This window comes from Strongylocentrotus purpuratus, unplaced genomic scaffold (assembly GCF_000002235.5).
Source record: "Strongylocentrotus purpuratus isolate Spur 01 unplaced genomic scaffold, Spur_5.0 spur5_scaffold_10, whole genome shotgun sequence".
NCBI classification, from domain to species: Eukaryota; Metazoa; Echinodermata; class Echinoidea; order Camarodonta; family Strongylocentrotidae; genus Strongylocentrotus; species Strongylocentrotus purpuratus.
The window spans coordinates 11,562,948-11,584,017 of NW_022145595.1; the positions used below are offsets into that span (position 1 = coordinate 11,562,948).

Consider the following 21,070-nt stretch of genomic DNA (forward strand, 5'->3'; position numbering starts at 1 on the left):
CTGTCTTGCTGCTGTTTTGTGAGTCCAAATTGAATAGAATTACAACAATCTAAGCGAGATGAGATTAAAGCATGGATTAATTGTTCACATGCTTTTGAGTCAGAGATTTTCGTATGAACCCAACAAGGTTCCGCAGTTGATATCTCACAGACTTTGATGTGCTAGATACATGTTCAATAAATGACATATTATTGTCAAATATCACACCGAGGTTACGGACCTTTGAGGCTGGCTTTAGAACTTCGCCACCTACATGCAAGCTTAAATGAGGTTGATTTGCTCTCAGTAAAGAATTCTTAGAGCCCAACATGATAAACTCAGGTTTATTTTCATTTATTTTAAGACCGTTGGAATCCATCCAGCCTTTCATGTCATGAATACAGGCTTCTAAAGTTCTCCTAGCATCGGCAATTGCATCTGAGGAAGGATGTACAGAAATGAAAGTTGAATGTCATCAGCGTAACAATGATATTTTATATTATGCTTTCTAATTATTGTACTAATTGACTCAAGGTAGACAGAAAACATTAACGGGCCACCAACAGACCCTTGTGGCACACCATATGAAAGATAAGTTTTGTCGGATTAAGAGTTATTTACAGAGACATACTGGGTTCTTTTATGAATGTATGATGAAAACCACTGCAACGCAGTGCCTGTTACCCCTAAGAGACTGTAGTTTCTTAACAAGTATTGTGTGGTCAATAGTGTTGAAAGCACTTGACATATCAAGTAGCACAAGAAAAGTAATGTTACCTTTATCCATTTCAGAGAGGATACTGTCCACAGGATTAGTTAGCAGCGTTTCCATACTATGGTGTGGGCGGTAGGCAGATTGAAAATTATCAATTAAATTATGTTTTAATAAGATATGTGCGAAGACGTTAGAAAGCCACTCGTTCTGTGAGTTTGGATAGATATCAGATATAAGATATGGGACTATCCATATAATCAAATATAAAAAATCTTATGATTTAATTTAAGCTGTAATAAAAAGTAAAACAAATAACAATCACATGTAAAATATCATTATATAACAACCATATTGAAATTTTTAGCTAGCATCAATATAGGTCCATCATTTTTTTTGGTATTTACATTTAAAGTGTTTACAACATGCTGGTGAATGAAACTGTTTAAAACTGTAATAAATATGACCTCAGAACGTAATTTACAGGTGTCTCGAAGAAAGTGCATGGTACATTTGATTTTTATCTTTCATCAAGAAAATTAAAAACTCAAAATGTAAACTATAGAAAAATACATCAAAAATCAAGTATGAATTCACACCTTTTTCCAAAATACGCACGCACGCACACACGCACCACTACACCCCTACATGCACACACACACACACACATACACGCCTATCGATGCCTATATCTAAAATTACTGGTCTTGCTACTACTCGCTCTATAAAAAAGGCAAATTTCTATCACCGTTCTGAAAGTCCAGATTTTTATACAACGGTCCTTGAGCACCCCCACACCCTCCTTCCCCGCTCCCGAAGAAAATAAAAATCGAAAGGGTAGATCTGTCTAGAAGTCGCCGGCTCTAAGAGACAGCAGGTTCCTGTTACCCTGGAGACATCTGAGGCTCAGGATCCGTATGAATCCATCCTTGAACGCCTCGTCTGCAAGAGCGTAACAAATCGGGTTGATCAGGCTGTTCATATAGCCCCAAAATATCACCACCTGCGTGTCAAGAGAGAGTGCAGGAATGAGGGTGAAGCATAAGGATAATGATCAGGGGGGGGGGGGGTGTTTCACAAAGACCCTAAGTTGAACTTATGTCTAAGTTGGGCTTAACAGTTATGGAAAGCCGTTAGCAACTTTGCAAATATTGTGTAAAAGTTATTTCAAAAGGCATGAAATGTTGATTCATATCATTCATATTTTCTATTATCATGGGAGATTTCATGTTCTTGATGAAGAATTTATGAAAAGTCTAAAATACTTGAAATTTTGCTTTTGAATATATTTTATTTTAAGGCTACAAATGCTCTCCATAATTTTTAAGTCGATAATGGAGTTAAGTTCGACTTAAAATCTTTGTGAAACACCCCCTGGATGTGTGTGTAGCGCTCAGTAATAAATACCGTCTCTAAGCGCTTAAAAAATGTTGTTATTACCGAATCGGATTCATTCACGAACAATGAGCACCATCTCCACTACCTTGGGAGTATTCCAACCATATGGTTTCATAAATTAAATGGTAGAAATAAACATGAATTATATTAACAGGGACAAACAGAAGTTACGACATTATATAGATTTGTTTGCATGCATTTAATTATAAAAAGACTGAACTTAACAAAAGATTGAATTGTGGAGGGTCATATAGTAAACAAATTTACCATGCACTGAGAGGCTCTAGTTGAAATTATGGATCGAGGTGGCAGGAAAAGCACTATTTTCTGAGGGGCGTAGCCACGAAGAAAATAGTGCCATTTCTGTCGCCGAGGAATCCAAAATGTTAACTAGTGGCTTGAAAAAGTGCATGATATATTTGTTTTATATTTTTCAAACCAACCTTCATAACAATAATAATAATCATGTTAAATGTCACTGAAGTAGTGTAGAGTGCAGTGAGAGCAGCACAGACGACAATACCGCTACCGCGACCGATAGCACATTGATCTTGATCGATCGAATATATACGACGTCATCCATGGTATAGTGCCATGGTATAGTGTACTATACCATGGATGAAGTCACGGTTACATCATAGCAATGTTATGTTTTGTCGCATGATGCTATGTTGACGAATTACTGAACATGATTTTCATTGATCAAAAATATAATAAAAACTATGCTTGAGAGTTATAGGCCCAAAAGGATAGTTAATTTTAGTATAGTCTTTGAAAATAGAGGGAATGAGGAATTAATGCCAATCCCAACTGTACTATAATTCGTATTCCAGAAAAAAAGGCATGAATTTTTGCGTCACTGTAATTATAATAATTCAACATTTGGAGAAAAATAAATTACATTACATATTCAAGCCTTTACATCTATGGATTAATTTTGAAATAAAAGTCAAATATCTCGTATCATAAATGGCTGACAAAATTAACACGGGTTATCTAAAAAGAAAATAAGTTGTGACGGAAGAGCAAGTCTTCAAACTTTCGATATTTAGACTGAGCTTTTTTTATTTAAAAAAAAATATCAAAATTTGCAGTCTGAAACTGGAAAGACATTTTCAAGCCTGAGAACAAAAAGTATAATTCTTTATGGAATATTTGAACTATATTATAGCTTCTGCTGCCTTTTCTCAAAAACGTTTTAGTGAGAAAGCAACGGTACTCAGGATTCTTTTGATGAGACCCGTTTATACGAAACCATGTCCTGTTTGCCGTGGACATAATTCCCCAGGGCAATGAAAAAAAAAGGCTTAAGATGAGGCACTGCCTGTGTCTTGTTTCTTGAAGGTATCAACATCAATTTATCAATTTTTTTTATGAATCTAGTATCACAATCAGATATATCTAGATTATGAAAAGCAAATGCTTTGAAGAGATCGCAAGAATAAGTTAGTAACAATACCATATATGAGAAGAAGAAAAATGTTAACAGTTTTAATATAGCACAAGGTTTATTGAACAATAAAACACTCTCTCCGTGAAACGTAGAACTGATGACAAAGTTAGCATGTATGTATTGGATTCTGATGCTTGCTTGATAATATTTGAAATTGTTATTTTTTGGCATTTAGAAGCAGATTCCATCTTTAGCGGATACCATCCTTGAACATGTTGAAAAGATCATAAATGGATGTGCCACAAAAAAAATCAATCGAAAATGTATTCAAGAATATTTTTCCGGGCGAATTGTCGTGGGCGTTGGATCTTTCACTCGGCATAGAAATGATTTTTTTTTCAATTTATCAAACCATCGCCTTGCCCCATGAATAAAAACATCGATAACTGAACGACAGATCTGTGGCTTGGTGAAAGATAAGTTTCCTATTATAGTTAATATAGTACTACGGTTAACTTTGGTTTTAGAAAATTTACAACGCAAAAAAATACTTCGCTGGAAGAAATCGTTACTTTTCTCTTTCCTTTTTTTTTCTTCTTAAACGAGGCCTTGTGAGACTAAACAAAATGTATCAATTGCCATGCTACGATAGGGGAGAATGAACGAAGCAGCAGTCAAGACAACAGGAAGTAAACCAATGAAGAAGTTGATAAGCTCACTTGATCAACTGAACTCTCTCTGAATTTTGCACAATCGACTTTAAAAAAAATCAATCCAAGATTGAGTACCTTGGATATCAATTTACTGCATGCACCATGATGTGAAGATGCTTTTCCTGGTATTCCACATGCATCTTTCTTTGGAACTTTTTGAACTTTTTGAAAATTTTAATATTCATACTGTACAAACTATTAACAGTTATTGTGTGTTTTGTGTGTGACTGTGTGTGATTTCCACTGCTCGTGTGTGATTTTGATATTGTTGTTATACTTTTCTTTTGTCTTTTTTCTTACATTGTGAAATGGTTAATTATTGCAAGCTATGTAAAGCTCACTTTAACTCATGTTTTCAAATATCTACACATGCATCTTTCTGTACCCAGTGTAATGCTGAGATATTCCCATTTAACAACTGTTTATCAGACAATGAATTTCTCTGGAATCTATATAGTTACTTTAAACTGAATCAAAATATAGATATTGAAAGACTACAATGTCTATCAGTAAACCCTTTTGAAATGGACAATGATCTCACCAATTCTGACAATATCTTAGTTGATACTACCTTTCAATCCGAATCTGATGACTATTTTCCAGAACGTAACTGTAAATACTTGTTCCCAGATAAATTTAAATCGAAGTTTTAGAACTCAAACCAAAGTTTTTCAATTTTAAATGTAAATGCTCGAAGTCTCCCGAGAAATTTTGATGAGTTACAGTTGTTATTGACAAGTTTGAATCATGCATTTACAGCTATAGGAATAGCTGAAACCTGGTTCAGAGAAAATACTGTTGATAATATGTTTGCATTGGATGGTTATTCGCTTGTCAATACTGACAGATCTGGAAAATATGGTGGTGGTGTTGCCATTTATATCAATAATTCTTTTGAATTTGCAATTCGATCAGAACTTTGTAAAAGTACATCATACTGCGAAACTGTATTTATTGAATTACCACAAGAAAAAAAAGAAAACGATTGTTATAGGCTGTGTGTATCGGTCCCCCAGCACTGATATAACTGAATTTACTGAGACAATTGCCTATTATTTGCACAAGTTGTGTAATGAAAAAAAAAGAAAGTTACTTACTTGGGGTCTTTAATATAAATCTCCTAAATTATTCTAGTGATACTAAAACGTATGATTTCTTAAATACAATGTATTCACACTACATGTTTCCTCTGATCACAAAACCATCACGTATTACCCCAAATACAGCTACACTTATCGATAATATTTTTTACTAATTGCTTACACAACGACTTACAGAGCGGTCTAATTTATTCTGATATATCAGACCACTTCCCAGTATGGTGTGTGAACAATACACAGATTATTGAATATGCAAGTGTCAACACCACCCCAATGGTAGACTTATTAATAATAATCAACTTTTACAATTTAAATACAAACTCTTGAATGTTGATTGGACTCCAGTTCAAAATACTATAGATGCAAACAAATCATATGACTTATTTATTCATATATTATCCAATTTGTATAATGAATGTTTCCCTATTGTTCAGAGGCGTAACTCTAAATTGAAGTGTAAAAGACCATGGATTACAACTGGTATATCAAAATCAATTCATGTCAAACAGAAATTATATCATAAATACTTGAAAAAATCTGTAAGTAAGAGAAAATATGTAAAACATAAAAACTCACTTACTGCTACTATAAGATCTTCTAAAAAGAAATATTTGTATATTATGTTTCATAAGATAAAAGGTGACATGAAAAAAACTTGGATTAATATCAATGGACTTTTAGGGAAAAGGCGTCAAAATATTCCTGCGAAAATGTATCATGAAAATGTTCAGCTTTCCTCACCTCATGTTATCTCAGATTCCTTTAACCATTATTTTGTCAATATTGCTGACAAAATTTCTCAGGATATACCTACCTCTTCTCATATATATTTCGTGACTTCATGCCTGTTGATAGGAGCTACTCTTCTCTATTCCTAAAACCTACATCTGTATATGAAATTCTAAAAATTGTTTCTTCTATGAAATCATCTAAAGCAAGTGGGTCTGATGATATGGCCCCCAACGTTCTTAAGGACTCTATTCATTTAATTGTTGCTCAGCTTTGTATAATATTTAATAAATCTCTATCACAAGGGATTATACCTGACAGACTCAAAGTTTCCAAGATTATACCTGTGTACAAAAAGAAAAACCCTCAAAATTTGGAAAACTACAGACCTATATCATTGTTACCATTTTTTCCCCAAAATTTTAGAAAAAGTTGTTCATAAAAGATTGTATTCCTACCTTCAAATTAATGACATCCTCATACCTGAAAAATTTGGTTTCGGTGAAAAATTTTCAACTTCTATGGGTGTATTAAATATTGCAAATTTTATATCACAACAAATCGACGAAGGCAATTACTGTATTGGATTATTTATGGATCTGTCAAAAGCCTTTGACACCATTGACCACAACATACTCATACGTAAACTAAATGCATATGGTGTTAGAGGGCTAGCTTTAGATTGGTTTAAAAATTATTTGAATAATAGGTATCAGTATGTTGTGGTCAATGGTGTCCAATCTCAACGTAAACTTACTAAATATGGAATTCCACAAGGCTCTGTACTTGGGCCCCTCCTGTTCCTTGTTTATATAAATGATATAACACAATCTTCCAAATTATTTCGCTATTCATTATTTGCTGATGACACGTGCATCTTAACTTCTCAAAAGAATATCTATAATTTAATGTCCGTTACTAATAAAGAAGTTAATAATTTATATGATTTGTCCTGTTGCAACAAACTCTCATTGAATTTTGACAAAACAAAGTTTATGATTTTCAGAACGAGGAATAGGAGGGTCCCGAATGATCTTAATAATTTTACTATTGGTGGTCATGATATATCACGTGTGGATAATGTACAATTTTTAGGTATTACAGTCAACGAATTTCTCTCATGGAAACCGCATATTAGTAGTATCTGTACTAAAGTATCAAGATGTATAGGAATCATATCAAGGCTCAAATTCATATTACCACAAAACATACTCGTCACTTTATTAGGTGGTCTGTTGTCAACAGACCACCTATTGTTTTCGTCAGAATTTTCTTTCTTTATTTATTTATTTATTTATTTATTATTCTTTATTTTTATTTCTTCCCGTTTTTTGTTTATCGATTAACTCAAGATCGGTTGTGTTAATTTCTTTCAATTTTGACACAGTCATAGGTCATTGTCATGATACGTGACAGGAACATTTTCAAGGTCATCAGGTCATCGTGACGTCATCCAGGCGCCATTTTGTGAAATCACGTTATCCATCATATCTTCGTGATGCATAAGCAAAGGTCATTCATATTCATATCACATATACTTCAGGTCAAGGGTCAACAGGTCATGTTCATCAAAGGTCACATAAAGGTCACGACGCGCACGTACGCGTGCGTCAAAATTTACAAATGCTCAAAATCACTTAACTATTAAAGGAGAGTACGAATCAGGTCATTTTAAGCATTTCAAAATTTTCCGTCCGTAAGTGTCCCCGCGCGCGTTGCGCGCGCTCATAGCGCGCGGAAAAGGTCAAATTCAAAATTTTTACATGATTTAGATTCCTCTTACCGTAAATGACAATTTACATTTTTTTTCAGTCACCCTTGACCTTTCATAAGGCCGTGAGCGCGCGTCAAAGTTCAAAATCCGCGCGTGCTGCTATGGGCAATATAATGCAAATTTGATCAAAAACATCCCATTTTAAAAATCATAATAGCTCTTCAGATAGTCCATTGACCCCAACTTTTATATCATGGTTAGAAAAAGCATGAGTTGGAGATATGATTCCATGTCTCATTTGACCCTCAATTGACTCATGACGTCATCATAATGGCCTCCGAACTCAAAATTTCAATTTGCATATTATGACGTCATCATATTTTTGGAAAATTGATTGTATCTTTGTAAATATTGATTAATTTTCTTCCAAATTTTGATATGTTCTACCTGAGAATATTGTCTACAAATGCAGTCACCACGATATTTCATTTTGACAAGGGCATCATGGCGTATTTTCGCGATTAAAGGAGGCATGTCAATTTTTCACATTTTGCGTGTATTCTCTATGGGACATGACTTTTTCTCAAAACTGGATTCTACATTCTCGTCTGTCGCGAGCAATATCTCTGTCGTTTTATCTTTGTTTACGCTGAGCTTTGAGTATGTTGTAGCTGAGACAATAAGCTATCACAAGTGTGCCATTTATTTCTCGATTAGATGACGGGATCATGCTCATATTTCACTTGCAAAGTGGGATTTGAGAATTTCATTTTCCGTTTACGTGTATTCTCTATGGGAAATGTTTTGGTATATCGGTAACGCGCTTGACTTCCGACCTCGAGGTCCCTGGTTCGAGTCCGGGCGTCTCCAACAATTTTTTTTTTTTTTTTTCTTTTTTGACTTTTCAATCATAAAATTGAAAACAGACCACCTAATTCGTCACCATGACGAATTCAATTTCTAGTATTATAGTTTAATCTTGCCTCACCTAACATACTGTAGCTCAGTATGGGGTCATACTTTCAAAAGCCATCTTTCTAGATTAATAATACTTCAGAAAAAAGCAATTAGACTGATTACATCATCCCCATATTACTGTCCGAGTATGCCATTATTTAAGAAAATTAATATTTTACCAATCTCTGAATTAATTTCTATGAACTCTCTTATTTTTATGTATAAATACCAGTCTGGATTTTTACCAAAAATACTTGAAAATATGTTCACCCTTAATTCATCTGTACATAATTACAACACTCGCCAATGTAAACTATTTCATCAACCTAAGGTTTCCACTTCCATGGCCTCAAAATCATTCCGTGTAAAATATATTAAATTGTGGAACAGCCTTGATCACAGTATTCAACATAGCTCAACTCTTTCAAAATTCAAATTTTCTATAAAAAGACTGTATCTCACCAATATTAATACGTGCTAAGTAGATATATAAAATGTATTAATGAATTCCAATTTTCTTCTCCTATTTCATGAGCTCTCTCCACTCCTACAATTTTCCCTTTCTCTTTTCTTTTCACCATGCGTACTCATTCTAATTATTTTCTTCTGTAATACTGACTCCCCCTCTCTTTCTCTCTCTCTCTCTCTTTCTCTTTCTCTTTCTCCTTCTCTCTATGTATTCCTTCCCTATGATATTTTGCTCTATCTCATCTATCTTATTGTGTGTGTATGCTAGTGTGTGTTTGCTAGGGTGTTTGTATGTCTGTGTGTGGACGTGTACCTGTATCTGTCTATTTATAGTAGCTGTTAAGACGATCACAATTTCCTAATTTATATTTAATTTTTGCTGTTTTATAATTTTCTCAAATGTTTAGATATTTCTCTAACAAAGTTATACATTTTATATTGTATACCGGGGCCTTGACTACAAGCAACCTGCTTATTAAGGGTATACCTCCATGTTTATGTTTATATTGTTATTTTAATACAATGTGTCAATACTATGTTATATTGGTTCTTTTTAAAGATGGAAAATAAATAAATTGAAAATGAATTGAAATTGAAGGAAGACTCTAAGAAAGCGAGAAAAGCAAGAAAACTCTTAGTTTTCTTAAAACCTTCTCTTTCTCCTCCTCCTTTATTTATTTTATTTTTATTTATTCGGTTTCAAAACATCAACACGTAAAAAAACTCAGAAACTCATAATGGTTGATCTACAATGAAATTGAATAGTGTTAACAAAATTGAACCAAAATCTCTCTCTCTCTCTCTCTATCCCACACTCTCTTTCAGTCTCTATGTCTCTCAGTCTCTCAGTCTCCCAATGCCTCACCGAGAAGACGTCTATCCTTTCCGTGTCGCAAACTTTCTTGTTTGTGCGTGACTGTTTTCTGAATATTTGTTTTGAAGTATTAAAGTGGAGCCTTCTTCATTCAGCACTTTGCAATTTTTGTTTATCATTGTGTGGTAAGCTTACGACAACTTCTTCACATGTTTATCTATGTTTGTCTTCTCTAATATCTAGTTTCTCTTCATCCAAAAGAAAGCCAACCAGAGATTTTACTTTATTAGGGTAATGAAAAAACTTAAGAATAGAGTAGATAGTAAGTTGATAGAACTGTTCTTTAAGTCCCTAATTCAGAGTGTCCTAACCTTCAACCTAATTTGCTATTATGCAAACGCTAAAGTTGCTGCCAAGAAACTATTCGAACGTCCCAGAAAGGCAGCAAAACGTATCACAGGAGCCGATCTAACATCCATAAAAGATCTGTATCTGAAAAATGCCTTTTCTAAAGTAAAACAAATAATGCATGACCCCTCGCACCCACTGAATGAGCACTTCAATTATAACAGATCTGGAATACGCCTGTGCACACCACGAACCCAACGTGCACGTTTCCGAAGATCCTTTATCCCCGACTCTATTCATCTTTTCAATTCCAAAGCAAAACGTGTTTGATTACTATGAACCTACCATGTAATGTATCAATATAAATGTATATGCCATGAACACTGCATCCAACTATCTACCAACGTTTGAGCCAGTAACTACAATCTATGTGTCATCAATAAACTTAACAATTATAACGATGCCGGTATTAATTATACTACTGAAACTGATAATCGATTATAATAATTATAATAATAATAATAATAATAATAATAATAATAACAATAATAATAATAATAATAATAATAATAATAATAATAATAATAATTTATGTATTTATTATCTTTTTAAGATTTACTATGGAATAATCAATGAAAATTAAATAATTTAGCTTCATATTTTGTAAAATGGAATCTGATATTACCTCTATAACCACCATATATACCGTGGCTTACTCACATATTATCTCATTCATTTTGTATGTTTATCATAATGTTTATGTTTATCACTGTCCTGTAATATTTCATTTATATATTTGTATTGTAATACTCTGTAACCAGTGGAAAACAAATTTCCTGTAAAAGACAGTAAATTATTATACTTATACTTATACTTATTTCTGCCATACTGTTTTTAACTGGTTTGAACTACCCCTTGGTAAACTTAGAGTGAAGCAGATAGGTTCTGAAGCAATTTTACACAGAATTTGGCTAGTACGATTACAGTGGGTAGCAACATGATTCATGCCTTTTTTTTAAAGGCAATCTGGCAACAACAAAATGCGCCATATATCAATCGATGGGAGGCGATCAGCATAACTTCTATGTATACACATTTTTTTTCTTTTGGCAAAGCGTTTTCTTTCGTCTATTCTATTATTTATTTACTAAAGCTTTCTCTAAAGTCAGGGTAGTCCCGCCCGTTCAAACCCGACAGGATATCTTTAGAGATAAAGTTGAGTTCTGGTCATCCGATTGCATTGTGAAAGAAACGTTGTGGAATCGATCAGAAAAGGTCGATAATCTAGCATATACGTATTGGTGTGTACTGCAAGGTTCTGGAATCATCAAAATGATACGAAATTTTGCCCAGTCTTGGTAAAGTCACAAGCACTGGTCACAGAACGATGTGATTACAAAAACATGTGGCATAAAAATCCGTCCCGATTGTATAATGTTACATGCCATTTTTAGAATATTAAAGGTAATACAAAGTTTTGGTATGGGGTCATGAATTTGGTTCAAATGAACATATTGGGAGCATATGCGATCCTACAATATTTAGTGATCGTTTTCGCGGCTGAAATCGAGTCTAAAGTTATGAAATTGTAAATAATAAACTCTTTATGATGTATAGCTCCCTCTCAAGGTCAAAAAATTAATTAAGCTATAAACAATGTTTTTGACTAAAATCGACCGATTAGCTGTTCCCGTTTGAAAATTATATATCACAACTACATATTCTGAGAGTTTCATGGTCGCAGCTACCATTGTACAGCCGTATGCGCTTTTTGAAATTAATCAACAATTACCGGGAGCACCGGTAAATTTTTATATTCAATTTTTCTCAAAAGCAGAATTGTTTTAGGGGCTAAATTTTCTAGTGCTTATAATACATCCACAGGGGCATCCAAATATATCAAAAATTGTTAGAATCACGATCCACCCAATTTTCAAAATTTCCCAAAACTTTGTATTACCTTTAAGGCATTTGAAGAGCCATGCTTTTCAGGGTAGCTTTTTTTCTCTGATGTTCTTCCACACTTGCATAATACAATGATAACGCTCACAAATTATTTGTCACCTCTTCCCAGAACTCAACCTCCTCCTTAAGCAGCTAAACCATGGAGTTCTTTCCTCATTATAAAATACTTTACGAGAAAGAAAAAATACATATACATGGAAAGTGACCTAAATTTAATTAAGTAATAATCTTGAGCGGATCAGCGCGCGAGCTAAAACTCAATTATCAATCGGTTACCATGGCAACAAATGTATCTTTACTCACCGAATAGACGATACTTGGCACACATGTTTGGCAAAGAGGTGACATCACGGTAACGATGATTGATGGAAACCAGGCAATGCACATCGCAGAGACAATGAAAGTCAAGATACGCACGCCTGAGGAAGATAAGTTTTAGATGAAATATAATATTTGGTGGCACGACCAATATAGGTTCTTTTGCCTTTTGTTAAATTTGTAATCGATTTTTCAAAGCGCGTGTTTTGTTGTTATTTTATTCTTTTACTTCTGACTTTCTATTTATTTAATTAAACAGATGGGTCAACGATGTTAAAATGCTCCAGCTGAATAGACAATATTTGATAATAATTAGTAAATTAAAAACGAAGGCAATACAGCGGTGGTTTTCCCTACATCTCCCCTTTTTAATTCTTTTTGTCCGAATTAACTCAATCCAAGAGCCGCTGGAAAATTTACTCCGCGGTAATTCATAAAAAAAAAATATCCATTGCATTTAACCTTACTCAAAACCTAACCCCAAGCTTAAACATAAATTTGACCTAAAACACGATTCAACCCTAACCCTTCTCGATAATTTTGACTAATTAAAACTTTCAATAAATGTAGCCGGAGCCTTTGTCGAAGCACCGGAGAGGCACGAGGGTCACTTTTTTCCCTCCAGGCACATACGACTCTGAAACCCATGAACCAACAGATCAGGGACAGTTTAGTCGGGACAACTTTATAATTTCATAACAGTCATTAAAGGTACTATGTCCCTTTTGCAGCCAACATCAAATTCTGTAGAACTTTGCAGGAATTGTGAATATGTCATGTATGTCCTATCTGTGAAATTTAAACGTTAGCCGTGTCCTCATATTCAAATTATGCAAGGAAATCCGTTCACTTGCTAGACTTCACTGTCTGACACTATTGAGTGACTGACAGGCTTTTTTTCTTCTTCGGTAATAACATCTATAAAATGAGCTGTAAAGGGTACATGAGCATTTGTCTACATTAATAACCCTTTATAACCATTAATAACTTCCTGTAATAACCAAAATTAAACTGATTGAATATTTGCGTAGTCTGAAAATCAGACTATTACTTATTGGCTCTATAGCTCTTATGTCGATTCGACAACTAATACTCCTTGTTTTACCACTTCATGAAATTTTCAAGCCCCCCTCCCCCTTTTTTTTAGGGAAGTTCCAAAAATTAGTATTATCTTTCAAATGCCGTTGGAATTTAACCTTTTAATTTTTTTGGCCTGCAAATGGGACATAGTACCTTTAAAGGGAAATCCCAACCATGATAACATAATTCTCTAGAGGAAAGCAAACTGGTGAAAGTTTGAATGAAATCGGACGAAAAATAAGAAGGTTATGAATTATAAAAAAAAATGTGTTGTCACTCTAGGCTGAGTCGGTAATGTCTCTGTGGCGGACACATTCCCGTTTGTTCCAACACACAAAATGACTACAACAATGAATGGTAAAACCTTGATAACTCAGGAGGGTCTTTTCGCTTTCGCTTTATTACAATACTGTATGCTATCCACTGTATATTTTGAATAGTGCCCTATGTGAGAAAGCACTTAAGAGAAAAAACAGAAATGTATCTTTATGTTTTTACACGACAAACGGGAGAGTTATACTCGACCACGTCACAATTCACTGATACGGACTGTTAACTTGACATTTAGTGATATCATATTTCAATCATTTAAATGTTTTTCTTTTATTATTGGTCTGATTTTTTTCTTCTAACTTTCACCATTCTGTTTATCTTGTGTTTCTGCTTTTGGACTGGGTTGGCTTGCCCTTTCAATTGCTCCTTGACAGAAAAGGGTAGTTTTTTAAAGTATAAATTTACCATTATCTCCGTCCCTGTCTTTACATCTCCTGCAAATCTATAAGACTGATATCACCATTTATGTCTGCTCGCCAAAACAGTTTTGAAATTACTTCGGTTGGTTGCATTTCTTACTATTCATTTCAGGTAGGAAGTATAGTCCCATGATTAAAAACTTGGAATGCTGCGCAATACAGTGAAATGCCGGTTATGCAAGGTTGTTTATTCTGGATACAATGTGTTTATTCTGGGTCAAAATATCAGGATGTATTTAAACAGTGACGATCATTAATAAAGATAGGCGGACATTCTTAAAGCAAGGGAGCCCTTTTGCAATTTATTACTGTTCTTCATTTTGTTTGTTTTCTTTCCCTTATTCATTCAAGCAAACTGTTTTCAACTGATTACTATCGCGATTCAATTATCTAAGTTATACAATGTCTTGTTTTTTTTTAATGAGTGAATTATTGTATATTTTTTTGGCTTCTAACCCGTTTGCACCCTGGAATGCATTTTCCAGATGAAAGATTTATCAGATACACGCCCTTCATTGGACCTATTGAAAAGTGAGTATTGAGTCTCATACCCCTAGAATGCCATATAAAAACGTGTCATCTATACCTTCATGACAACATTCAGTTTTCAATTGTCAATTAAAGTCTCACATTTTGTAATGATTTTTATGTTATACGCCGAGCGAAAGCCACTTATTTAAATTATTTCATCATTGTTACATTTTGAATTTTTTCAAGTAATTACACAACGCGCCCTCGTAAAGGGGTACTTTTTACGCAGCAAAGTCCGGCTCGTAACACACACAAAATCGGCCCGTATTGACTTTACACACACGGACTTAGGGGGTGTTTCCAAAAGAAGGGAACATGCATACGCGTACCCTAAATAACACTGGGGGTGGGACGTGAAGGTGGGGTTTGCCCCTTCCACCCAACCTTTAATGAAGGGTCGACACCAATAAAATGTAAATTTTTATTTTACCTGATAAGAGTGGAACTCCTCACTCACAATAATATTAATACATTTTAAACATTTATTTTCCTTTGGCTATAACACACGGGGTATTCCTTTTGATTCTTAAATGGCTGATAATTTCAATGTCTTTACAATCTATAATAATGAATGATAATAACAATGGTGCTTATAAAGCGCTTACCACCGAAGTCTCTAAGCGCTATAACAATTAAAATACATTGATAAACAATTACATATTAAAAAGACAAGAAATTACAAATAAACCTATAAATTACAATACATATAAAATCTACATCAATGTGAACAGAGTAAGTTAAACATTAACACCTTGTCAACATACCTTTCATGCTCTCTGTACCAATTTCTTTCTTTTTGTTGTCTTTGGCGTTCTCTTCCTTACCAACATCATCCGTCTTCGTAGAGACGGAAAGCGATGTCGTTCGTTCACGAGTTCCGAGGTGATTCGGTGGCTCTACAGAGGTAGTCGGCTGCATGATCCCCAATGCAAGTCTCAGCTGCTTCCGTCCCTTGTAGAATTTCTTGATGACGATGTAGATTCTGGCGCAGAGAACGGCGGTTGAAACGAACGGGATGACGAAGTAAGCGACGGGGACAAGGAACCCAGCAACGACGCTTTGAAAGTACAAAGGTGCGCAGACGTCTTTGGGAAAGGGTCGCTGTTCGTTCCCGTTGATGATCTGCCAAAGAGTCGTCGTTGGCAGCCAGATGATGACGGGGATAATGTAGCCAATAGCTATGATGAGGATCGCACGGGAGCGTCGTCGCCAGTGTTGACGATGCCAAAAGGGAGCGGAGACAGCGACGCAACGATCGAGGCTGATTAAGGTGACGAGGAGCATACTGATATGAGTTAAAGCGTGATCGAGAAAGGTGAAGATGTCGCAGAAGACCTCGCCAAACGGCCATCGTCCCATGATGATGACGATGGCGAACAGGGGCATGTCGATCGCTCCAACAAGCAGGTCGGCGATGGCGAGACCCAGGATGAAATAGTTGTTGTAAGTGCGGAGTTTTGGAGTCGTACAAAACGCCGCGACGACGAGAAGATTACCGACGACGGTTATGAAGATGATTACTCCTACGATGACCGATAATATTATAACAACGTCGGGAGAGTAGGGACTCGACGGGACGATGTCATCGACGCCTTCCGTAAACGAAACCAAAGTACTCAAATTGGTCAGCCAGTTTGGAGCTCCCGTTGTACGCAGTACGCCAGACATGGTAGAATTCATTCCCTTGCTTGTAGACTAATATGATTCACACAATTAGCTGACAATATCAAGTTACTTTCGTATCTTGGCAATCTTGTTCCTTAACAGTCTATTTTTATAGCTTTTTTAGGAACAAGATTTCACTTCTGTATCTTTCACCGTTGGAGGTGCGAGACAAGATTTAAAGGAGAACAAATTACGCATGCTCAGTTCTGAATACGATTTTATTGAATATGTATGGGCCAATCTTGTGCTAAAACCTTGCGCTAAAAAAACACGATCGAGAGCACGGCCCCGTTTCATAAAATTAAACTTGTGATCAATATTAGAGCGCGTGCTCATAGAAGTGGCTCCTACCTCTGCTCCTCATGTGGACCAGATTCTTGTCGTTTTTAATATTTACATTTGATGAGTGCGTGCGCGAACTCATCTAACGTACCAGAAATCAAAAACTCGTGCGTAATTCTATTGTACATATTTGAAGGGTGCGAGCCGGTGCGCACACCACTGAGACATATGTAGAAGAAAGGGGAAAAAACAGGGGAGGGGGGTGTTTAAAAAACAAAGATTGACTATAAGTTGAACTTAACTATGGCAGGCTGTTCATGCCACTGTTTGCTGTCACCGTTTTAAAGATAAAGACCAGTTCTGGTCATGCGATTGCATTATGAAAGAAACGTCGTGGAATCGATCAGAAAAGGTTGATCATCTAGCATACAAGTATTGGTGTGCACAGCAACGTTCTGGAATCATCAAAATGATAAGAAATTTGGCCCAGTCTTCGTAAAGTTACAAGCACTGTACACGGAAAGATGTATATGGGACTACGCACATGTGCGCGACAGGTTCGTATTATCTATTTGGTCCCAATAGATAAACTAATTTACCAAATATATCAATTAGTAGGCGGTTTCCCGGCAATTTTTTTATCATCATGTATTAGTCAAAACATATTCTTTCACATGATTGGTAATAAGAGCTTTCATTTCATTTTTTTGAGAGGGGGGCGTTTCCAAAACTGGTCTTTACCTTTAAATACTGGCCATCGTCTCTCAAGGGACGTACACATCATGGTCACACATCTATTGCATTGAGTTTTTTTTGATAATTCATTATTGAAGGAAAAAATATTATCTAAAGATCATAATTGAGAGACCAATGGTGAGAGCAACCAGTGGCATGAATGGCCTGTCATATTTAGGTCCAACTTAAAGTCGGTCTTAGTCTTTGTGAAACACTACCCAGGACTACCCTCTGTGACAGTATTATGTTATGATTCTCATGTATTTAATGTATTTGTATTGTATTTAAATCTCCCATCTTTTGTAATATATTTGTTTGTGTTCACATATTTGTGGCTTACACCCAGTAAATATGATCGATCTGCGAATGAAAAACAAGTCACAAAAAGTCTTGGAACCAGCGGCAATTGCAATTTCTCCCAGGAAGCATTACATTTATAAATATATTTTATGTTGTCAATTTTAAAATAAATTGTTAGATACTTGTGCACTGTACCAGTTATAGGAAGGAGGGCCTCGGGGCCATGATTATTAAGTGGAGCTTAACCTTTCCAGGCGCTCGCTCTGGAACACCAGTGTCCATGAAAGTGTTGCCATATTTTGTTCAATCAATTGTATGTTTTTTTTTCTTCTATGTATTAAAAACGCCGTATAAATACATGAATAAATGAATAAATGAATAAATAATAGATAAATAAAAATAATAATGATAACAAGTTACAATAACTGTTACAAGTTGGTAATATCGAAGCATTTGATTTGCTGTGAGCAAATTTTTTGTATGAATGTGACACTTGTTAATATTGATTTTAACAAAAGTTTTATGATACAGGGCCCAGAAGAATCTAAAGATCCTAATGAAAGCTGTTGCAAATTACATACATTCAATATTCAACCCATTTTATATCCTCTAAATTAAGATGATTTGGATCCCCATAATTGGAGTCGTCATCATCACTACCACCATCACCGTCATCATCACTACCACTACTACGATTATTATCACCATTATCATCATTATCACCATCATTATCACTACTACCACCATCAACAATCACCACCAAAATGATCATCATCACCACCATAATCATCATAACTACCGCCATCATCATCTTCAATACCACAACTACCACAAACCGTTATCCTCATCATCATCACTACCACCATCACCGTCATCATCACTACCACTACTACGATTATTCATTATCACCATCATCATCACTACTACCACCATCACCAATCACCACCAACATTATCATCATCACCACCATAATCATCATTACTACCGCCATCATCATCTTCAATACCACAACTACCACAAACCGTTATCCTCATCATCATCACTACCACCATCACCGTCATCATCACTACCACTACTACGATTATTCATTATCACCATCATCATCACTACTACCACCATCACCAATCACCACCAACATTATCATCATCACCACCATAATCATCATAACTACCGCCATCATCATCTTCAATACCACAACTACCACAAATCGTTATCCTCATCATCACATCCACCAACACCGGTCAATCGATAACCGTGTTTTTAAACAGCATTATTCTCTCTTAGGTTATCATCGCCCAATAATTTATTAATAATTTTTTTTTTTACAAAAGCAAGTGGAATATTAAAAGCTCGAGTTCTTTCAATACTATTTCAAAATATTTGGTTCTTCTTAATCGTGTACCTTTGGAAGCCAACTAAAACCTAGATTGGAGGAAAAACAATGGGTTGAAAAAAACTAGTATGGCAATCAAATTAGGTGATCTTGTTCATACCCCATAGGAAAAATTGAACTGATGAAAGTTTTACTAGTCTTACCTGGAATAGGCAGCGTTTTTCAACCCTTTCTTAGTCTCGGCACCCTTTTAAGTCGAGCACGGTTCAACGAATCGTCTACTTTCTCTAATAATTTAATGAAACGCCAAAACTTCCGCGCTTTGCGCGGGAGGGGGAGAACTGAAGACAGATTGGATGAGCGCACTAGCATGTTGCACATGCTTTTTGCTTGCTCTAAAAGTATTTGGATAGATTTGATTTTGCAGTATTCGGTTTGCCATGTTCTTCCTATATATCACTGTGTAAGTAGCATCATCTATTGTACAGTGTTTGCCTGGATGAACCTGAACATCTGGATTACAATCTGAGCACAATGGGGTCTATTCATTTGTACTTTGTTTATACACTTCTCTGACTGACTTTGTGCATTGTAAAGATCAGTCTTTTGTGCAGTCTTTTCATCGTGGAACATTCATCAGAAAGCACTTTCTAAAAAGGAGCTCCCAATAAACAAAATCACGTGAAAATCACGTCAATATCAAGGTATCGACTTGAGGAGAGTTACGTTCTTCAAACACCTGACATTTACGTAAATGTGTTAATACGTTTATTGCACTAGGTAACTTAAAACATACGTGCACTAAATCACGCAATTGTCACTGCAATATCACCATTATAATAACGTGATTATCCCTACCTTGGAGACCATGGTTTGTAAACCTAATACTCCCGTGTTTGTTTGGTTATGAAATTACCTCTTCATAAACGAAATTATCGCGTCACAGAAACACGTGAAGCGTTAGTGATAGTTTTAGTCAAAATATCTGCGTGAAATTCACGTGAATATTACGAGGCTGACTTGAGATGGATCATGTTCTTTATTCACGTGAAATTTACGTCGAAGAGGAAGTATGTTACTGTAACCCGCGTTCAACCCAATAATTACGCAAATGTTACACAATAAATGAACCAAAATATTGACGTTTTCATCCCGTTTCTGAACATCGTGTCTTGGATCTTCCATAGTTACGTCCAGGCGCGCCGGAAGCAGTTTGGGATTAGAGGGGGTGGGGGGGGGGGGGGTGGGTGCAAACATCCCAGAAGAGAAAGCTAGTTGCAACTGGTCCAGTTGATGAACCATATAACTGGTAACCCTGGAAATTGAAATGGGCTAAATGATCCAGTTGATCCAGGCCAGTTATAATTCAACTGGTCTAGCTGAGCCATTAAAACCATTTGGTAAAACTTCCAACCAGTTGAACAGCAACAGTGCTTCAATACTCTGTATTTCCAATGTGAAGGCATTGGTAATAAGTAGACTTACATAATTGAATTAATCGAGAAAAAAAATCGTATACTTGTACTTTATTGAAATTATTTTAGGTCATAGTTATTGTTTCCCTTATTCATGTTTAACTAAATGTAATTTATACGAAGTAGCGAAATGTCCTAATAACTGGTAATTTATATTTGTAGTATTTTCGAAATGAATTGCATATAACTAAATCAACAGTAATTAAGAAATATGCTGTAAATTCAGATAAATTGTTTAAAAAACATAGATCTGCACGCACCCCATATTCAATATGCAAATTAATTGGTGTCAGCTGGTTCAACTCGAAA

The 21,070-nt window shown here is 35.4% G+C and overlaps 1 protein-coding gene across 1 annotated transcript; it reads right to left on the minus strand.

Annotated features, from left to right (window-relative positions):
* Positions 1 to 1,538: 1,538 nt before the first annotated feature.
* Positions 1,539 to 16,639, minus strand: LOC115921849 (muscarinic acetylcholine receptor M3-like). Its single transcript, XM_030980104.1, has 2 exons — positions 15,736 to 16,639; positions 1,539 to 1,633 (listed from the first exon to the last, which is right to left on the minus strand). Exons 1-2 carry the CDS (start codon positions 16,637 to 16,639, stop codon positions 1,539 to 1,541), a joined length of 999 nt encoding a protein of 332 aa, XP_030835964.1.
* Between the last annotated feature and the right edge of the window lie 4,431 nt (positions 16,640 to 21,070).